Here is a 7,375-nt window from a genome sequence, read left to right on the forward strand (position 1 = left end):
GAAAATTCCTGCGATGGAGCTGAGGGCAAGTCCCATGTGCCCAAAATCTGGGGCTGGGTCACTCCTGTGCTTGGGCACAAGAGATTGCCACCGGCTGGGCTGGGAATCCCAGGGATGTGTGATGCCAGGGGAATTGGGGGGGGGGGGGGGGAATAAATCACACTCCCACCATCCCACGTCACATCCTCCTCTCTAGTCAGCTCAATTTTTACACAGTGTGAGAAGAGAATAATAAATTTCCAACCCCAAATCACCCGGATCTCTCCCTCCACATCCCTGTTCCTGCTGGGTACGGAATCTCCAGGCCCCACCAGTGATGGAGCCTCATTTAGCAATAAATAATGCAGCCAGTCCCTTGTCCCTCAGCACTGCAGAAATGAAGACACAGCAGGGATCTGGATCTCTCTCCCGGCTTCCTGCTGAGCAATTCCACTGCAGCTGATCCTGGGGAAGGAGGCAGCCTCCAGTTTTAGCAGGGTTGGGCATGGATGGAGGTAATTTCCTGATCAAAACAGAATTCTGTGCTCCTGTAAAAGCCTCACCGTGGGAGGCACTGGGTGGAAGCCTTTTCCCGCTCTCTTGGGTGGTCCAAGGGAAATCTCCAGCTGAGCCACATCCTTCTGTGGGACTCTCTGCCCTGGGGTGGTTTTGGGTTGTCAGACACCGTGCAGGGAAAGTGGGAACAAGCGCTGTGCCCAGGGATGGGGAGCTACCGGGGCAGGAACTGGTGGGACGTGGTTGTGGGTCTGCAGGGCTCTGCTCTGGGATGGTTTGTGTCTGGAGTGGTGAGTTCAGCCTCCCTGGGTGGAAATTTGGGGGTTCCAGAACCACCCACTTGCTGTAACCCCAATAAAAGAGCCAATCTTGGCTTCCACCCCTCAGCCCTGTGCTGACCCCAGCTCTGAAAGGCCCCAAGCAGAACTGCCGTGACCAAATAGTCCTTGGCCACCACAAAGCAGCTGGTGCACGCCAGCTCCTTCCTGACGCCTGCCACTGCACCATAAATAAACGTGCAGCCACCAGCTCAGAGCCGCCAACACTTTATTTGTGCCCAAAGCCGTGGCCGTGGTCTGGGGCTGGATAAATCACACCAGAGCTCATGTCGTAGTGGATCTAAACAGCCTTGGCCAGCCCAACACGGTTGTTGGCCCGGTCAAAGATGCTGTAGTACACCCTGATGAAGACGTCTCCCAGGATCCAGAGGTCCCCAGAGGTGTCCTGGAAGCTGCTCATGCACGATCCTTGGTCGGGCTGCATTAGAGCAGGAAAAGGCACTTGGGGAAATATGGGCCGGTCCCTCTCCTGGCATTGCTCTGGAGGCCCGTGGCCATCCATGCCCTGCCTCCCAGGGAAATGGGACAAGCCAAGGTGACCAGAGCCACTGGAGAGAGTAGAAGCACCTTGAGAGAGGCTCCTGCAGCCAGGACCTGCTGGTTTCCACTTACCTGCTCGGTGTAGGCCAGGGCCGACACGGGGTACTGGACCCCATCGATGACAAAGATGACATCGGGCATGGCAGGGATGGAGCTGCAGTTCACACTGTGCTGCAGGGAGCAGAGGGAAGGGCTCTCAGGAGGGAAACATCTTCAGAGGGTGAGGAGCGAGGGGAGACCTCACTGGGGCCTTCAACCTCCTCCCGAGGGGCAGCGGAGGGACAGCTCTGATCTCTGCTCACTGTGACAGGGACAGGAGCCAGGGAAGGGCTGGGGCTGTGCCAGGGGAGGGTTACTGGGTATCAGGGAAAGCTCCTTCCCCCAGAGGGTGCTGGGCACTGCCCAGGCTCCCCAGGGAATGGGCACGGCCCCGAGGCTGCCAGAGCTCCAGGAGAGTTTGGACAACGCTCTCAGAGATGCCCAGGGTGAATTGTTGGGGTGTCTGTGCTGGGTCAGGGGCTGGACTTGATGATCCTGGTGGGTCCCTTCCAGCTCAGGACATTCCCTGACTCTCTGTCTGGCCGATACAAACCAGAGTGTCCCAGGTGTCTCTGCCGGGGTTGCTGTGAGCAGAGGGTGGGCTCCCCAGGCGTGGCAGCAGCCTTGGCTGGGCTCTGCTGTGCCAGGCGCCTCCAGGGCGAGCTCTCACCTCTCCATACGTGCCCTGCCTGGCCCCAACCGCGCTCTGGATGCTTCTGACGCCCGAGGGTGGCCCGGCCACGAGGGAGGTGCCGGTGTCGATGATGGCCTGGCAGCCCCCAGCACACGCGACCTCCTGGCTGTTCACGATGATGCTGTGGGGAGAGACCAACCAGGGGGGCCATGAAGTAACCAGATGGGCTATTTCCAACCTTAGGGATGGTTTTTAACTTCTTTTATAAGAGTTAAAGCTGGGTAACCCCAGGTGCTGCCTGAGACCCTCTTCCACTGCAGGGCCAGCCGGGAATGCAGCCACCACTGCAGACCTGGGCACGGAACACAGCCCGGCAGCTGGGACCCACTCGAGCCCAACAAAGGAGGCTTAGATCCACAATTTTGCTTTCCTCAGCACCAGAGACATCCCCTAAATAACAAGACAGGGACTAGGCTGTGCCCCAGGCACAAAGCATCCTCATATTGGGTGTCAGTTACCAAAGTACCCCAGAGTTTGTCCCCTTATCCCTCTGCGTCCCTCAGCCCTGGGGTGTGGATGTCAGTGGAAGCCTCTGGTGGTGATGGGTCCAAGGTCTCTTTAGAAGCAATGCTCTGAGATGACCAGAGAGCAACAAAGCGGATTTGTCACCTGTCCATGGAGACCTGCCAGTAGCCCTGGTAAGAGACAGGGATCCAGTTGATGGGGCCGGTGAAATAGGACTCATCGATGCCCCCGAAGATGACCACGCTCCCTTCTGCCTCACTGGAGGATGCAGGAAAGAAAAACAAGGGGAGGTTGTGTTGCTTTGTTTCATTTTTTTTCCTTCCCTTTCATTTTCTTTATTTAATTTCATTTTCTTTCTTCTTTTTTTTCTTTTTTTAGTGTATGTTAACAAATCTGCCTGTGCACCTTTAAGTTAGGCCCGCCTGCCTTTTTCTCCTATCTCACAGCAGAAAAAAACCCACTTAAACCATAACACTGAACTGAGCAAACAGAATTCAAACAAACCTAAAACCACTCCCGAGGTTTTGCCATGTGGTTCAGTGCAGGGCCACGTGTCCCAAGGGTGAGACCCTGACTTGTGTCACGTCCTCACCAGCAACGCCCCGGCACCGCAGCAGGGCCAGGCCCTTTGGAGCCAGGAGCCACGGCAGAGCCACGTGCCTGGAAACTGTTTCCCAGCCTGCCAAAAGCCCTCTCTGGAGAGGCTGGTGGCCCCCAAGCCTTGTACAGACAGACACAGACACACCATCTGATGGCAGCAGTGACCAGGGAGGAGCCAGAGCCACCAGCAAAGCATGAGGTGCATCCCCCCCCTTCCCCAGCCCCGCGGGCGCACACGGCTCACCGGGACAGGTAGACAGAGAAGAGGTTCTCCTGCAGCAAGCTCTGGTTCACCAGGTTATCAAAGACCGGCGTGACCCCATCAGCAGCCAGGTTTGGGTACCCCAAGCCCAGGATCCCATCGAACCTGACGTCGACGAAGAACTGGCCGGGCTCGGCGGTGCTCAGGCCGAAGAGCTGGTTGGTGTCCACCAGAGAGGCCACCTGGGGACAGCGAGGTGCTGTGAGCCTGGAGCAGGCACTGGGAGCCTGGTGTCCATCTGGCGGGGAAGGGGCAGGGCATCCCCTGCTGCAGGTGGAGCGGGAGTTTCAGACAGAGGTTATTAAAAAAGCCCAAAACTGAGGCACGAGGGACCCCCGGCTCTCTGAGCCCCTCCTCAGAGAGAGGAGTCTGGAGGCTGCTGGAGCCAATCTTAGCCTCAGAATCCCAAGGGTTTTGAATTCTGCAACCTCGCCCCACAACTTTTAATGACGATTAAAAGATATTTAGCCAGAAAATAAACAGATGAAAGATCTCAATCGGAATCACTACACAGGGTAAAACTGAAGAACCACAATTAGGTTACAGCAAAACATAAACAGTGCACTATAGCAAGGAGCCTGTATTAAAGCTGGTAAAAGAAACAGGATTGCTTAGGAGCTGAATGTAACTTGCCACCAGAACAAGGACAATGTGCTCAGATTCCTTCACTTAACCCCTGAGGAGTAACTGTGAAGGGGCGACCCCACTCACGGGAGAAACTCCACAGATTTCCCAGAAAATGTGCAGGAGATCTCCGCCTTGTGGAAGTTTGGTGTGGCTTTTAGAGTGTCTGTCAGCCACAAACCCAGCTTATTGTGCCAGATCTCACGTTAGCAGTGAGATGTTCATTGGCAGCTGGGAGATGCCAGCCCAGGGCTGATCCCGTGGCTCCAGAATAACTCACCACAGGACAGCTGGTCCTGCTTGGGTTCCCTGGCTGACAAGACACCAACAGAACATCAGAATGTTCTCCACAGCCCCAGGGATGCCATTGGGACACTCACAGTGACAGTGTCGGAGCCCACGATCCCCTCCATCTCGCCCGTGCCGTAGTGGATGGACAGAGTCAGCCCCGTGCTCTTGTAGGTGGAGGACTGAGAGGGGTCAAACATCTGGTGGGTTTCTAGATAAGTGGAAAAACACGGATTTCAACCTTCGGGCAAGGCCAAGTTTCGGGGAGGTGTGGGAGGAGGAGCCCCGCTGGATTGCTCTTTGTTGTCCTGCCCTCAGGAATAACTCAGCTGTGAACATTTGCTGTTCATCCTTCCGCTCCTCCAGCACCCAGGGATCCACAGGAATTCCCAACCGCCTTGGGCAGATGGGGAAACTGAGGCACCAGGCAGTAATCACATCACCTGAGGAATGCGGCTCTGAGCAGGCCCCGCACCCCAACTATTCATCGTTCCAGCTCATTGCACAGGTGCCATGGATCCAGCTGGGTGAACCCCTCTCCCCTGGCAATGTCACCCCAATTTTCGGGCTGGGTGGAGCCATTACAAAGCCAGGACGTGCAGCTGGGCCTGGCTCCTACTCACGGCAGGCCAGGCTGGTGCAGGACACCGAGGGAACCCAGAGGTCGGAGGAGCCGGTGTCGAAGACCACGGTGAAGTCCTGGGGGGGGGTCCCGATGGAGATGGTCCCGTAGTATTCCACCTGCGGGGCAGCCAGGCCAGGGGTGGATTCTGAGGCATGAAACCAAACCTGGAGCTTCCCCAGGCTTGGTCCCTGTTGGAATTCTGGAAACTTAGATTTTGGGGATTTGGTATGTAGTAATGCATGTGAGTCAACACGGAGGGCTTTGGGTGTTGTCTAAGGGCTTCTTCTTCACCACCTTCTTCCTTCCTCTTCATGGGACTGGGTGCTTTTCTGTAACTGGCAGATGGAGTCTGCATTGCAGACTTCAAGTAGTTAGTTATTTGGTTTATAACAAAAATAATTTAGGTGGCATTTGATAAATGGACAGATTGTCCCTGAAAAGACTTAGTAGAGATAGAGAGGTGCTCCATTTTGCACCTTGTAAACTAGAGGTACTGCAGAGCTCACGGCTTGTGAGACTGTAATGTAGAAAAAATTAATAAACATCCAAGTCCCAACTTGACATCTACATTCCCCATGTATTATTAATCCTAACCCGAGCAGAGAAAAGGAAACCAGGACCGGAACAGGTCCCCTTCTTCATGGAGACCCCCTGCTTCTAGCAGATCTCCTGGGGGACATTTCTCTGTTCAGAGCCACCAGCGTGAGCTGGGGTGAAGGATGTGAGCTGAAGGCTCCGGGATGAAGGATTTGGGTTTGATCCATGCCCAGGACAGAGGGATGGACATCCCACAAACCTTCCCAGGGCTGTGTCCCTGGGGATTAGAGCCCGTACTCACGTCGAGGGTGTTCAGCAGGGGCTCGGTGGCCACCCTGGTTCCGTTGGGAAAAGCATGCGGGAATTTGGTGCCGATGTCATAGTGGTGATGCTGGAAGAATTGGTGCAGCAAATCCTTCTCCCTGAGGACATCTCTCAGCTTCCTCCCCCTTTCCAAGGGCAGCCTGGCACAGGCAACAAGGAAAAAAGAAGAGTGAGACGGGATTTTGCTGCCTGCACCTCCAGCGAGAAGTATTTGACATCTCCAATGTTCTGATCCAACAGCAGGAGCACAGGAAATTCCTCTAAAACTCTGAGTCAGGGATTTCCTCAAAAATCCCAAAACAACCCCGGAAGCCAGCCTCTCCCCAGGCACACTCTGATTCTCTGCACCCCTGGAGCAGCTTTCTGCAGCCTCAGGCCTCACCTCTGCTCCCCAAAGCCATTAAACGCCTCCGAATTCTCCTTTCCCCTCCACTTTCCCCAGGCAGCCCTGGCAGAGATGCTGCTGTGACTCACCTGGTGACACCCTGGCACAGGGCAGAGGCAGCACAGAGGACCACGAGGAGCCACATCCTGCCAGGACAGCCAGGGCGAATTCCTGTGGGTTTATAAAGCCCCTGCCCACCCCACTCATGGTGCCAAGAGCAGCCAGGACCGACGGGAGCTGCCCCCTCCCCTCCTTCGGGCACCCAGCCAAGGCAGGTGGCACCCAGGGACTGAGGGACACGGCAAACATGAGCCACACGTCACCTGGCAAGGGGGAACTGTCCCCTTATGCCACCCACGACCCTCTCCTGGGGGCCCCATGCTCCTCACTAGATCCCAAATCCAAACTCTCCATCCTTTAGGCCCCAAATCCTTCATCCTGACCAGGCACTGCCTGGCTGTGGGCATGGAATCACAGAATTCCAGGATAATTTGTGTTAGAAGGGACTTCAAAGCCCATCCAGTCCCATACCCAGCCAAGGACAGGGACTCTCCACTATCCCAGGTTGCTCCAAGCTCCGTCCAACCTGGCCTGGAACACTTCGAGGGATCCAGGGGCAGCCACAGTTTCTCTGGGCAGCCTGTGCCAGGGTCCCCCAACCTCACAGGGTAGAATTCCAATCTCCCATCCAGCCCTGCCCTCTGGCAGTGGGAAGCCATTCCCCGTGTCGTGTCCCTCCATCCCTTGTCCCCAGTCCCTCTCCAGCTCTCCTGGATCCCCTTTAGGCCCTGGAAGGGGCTCCAAGGTCTCCTTGGAGCCTTCTCCTCTCCAGATGAGCATTCCCAGCTCTCCCAGCCTGGCTCCAGAGCAGAGGGCTCCAACCCTGGGAGCATCCCCGTGGCCTCCTCCGGAATTGCTCCAGGTCCTCCTGATGTTGCAGAGCCCGGAGCTGGAGGCGTCATTTCGGCTTTTCATTTCGGCCCCCAAGGCCATTGCAACGGGCAGCGGGCCCTGTGCCCACAGGAACGTCCCCCGGGCTGGCACGGGAGGGGCCCCTCGGGCTGCTGCCGGCCGTCACCCCGCCCGGGGGGGCTTTAGGGGGGTTTTACGCAGGTTCCCCCCGTTATCTCCAACCCCATTAGTGCCGCGGCACGCAAAC

At 56.5% G+C, this 7,375-nt stretch overlaps 1 protein-coding gene across 1 annotated transcript; it reads right to left on the reverse strand.

The window, feature by feature from the left end:
• Positions 1–1,113: 1,113 nt before the first annotated feature.
• LOC136301222 (embryonic pepsinogen-like) lies at positions 1,114–6,361 on the reverse strand. The gene is made up of 9 exons (XM_066204132.1): positions 6,306–6,361; positions 5,809–5,971; positions 4,969–5,086; positions 4,438–4,556; positions 3,416–3,615; positions 2,716–2,829; positions 2,083–2,227; positions 1,446–1,544; positions 1,114–1,251 (listed from the first exon to the last, which is right to left on the reverse strand). The coding sequence occupies exons 1-9, from the start codon at positions 6,359–6,361 to the stop codon at positions 1,114–1,116; spliced, it is 1,152 nt and encodes a 383-aa protein (XP_066060229.1).
• Positions 6,362–7,375: the final 1,014 nt, after the last annotated feature.

This window comes from Chamaea fasciata, unplaced genomic scaffold (genome assembly GCF_029207755.1).
Source record: "Chamaea fasciata isolate MVZ Bird 193981 ecotype frontalis unplaced genomic scaffold, bChaFas1.0.hap1 SCAF_25, whole genome shotgun sequence".
NCBI classification, from domain to species: domain Eukaryota; kingdom Metazoa; phylum Chordata; class Aves; order Passeriformes; family Sylviidae; genus Chamaea; species Chamaea fasciata.

Bases quoted from the DNA above. Each gene is read 5' to 3' on its own strand.
- LOC136301222 (XM_066204132.1), bottom strand. From the start codon at position 6,361: ATGTGGCTCCTCGTGGTCCTCTGTGCTGCCTCTGCCCTGTGCCAGGGT. The intron at 3,616-4,437 runs GTGAGTGTCCCA...CGCTGTCCCCAG, and splicing joins TGGGCTCCGACACTGTCACT to GTGGCCTCTCTGGTGGACAC. The intron at 2,830-3,415 runs GTGAGCCGTGTG...TGCATCCTCCAG, and splicing joins TTCTCTGTCTACCTGTCCCG to TGAGGCAGAAGGGAGCGTGG.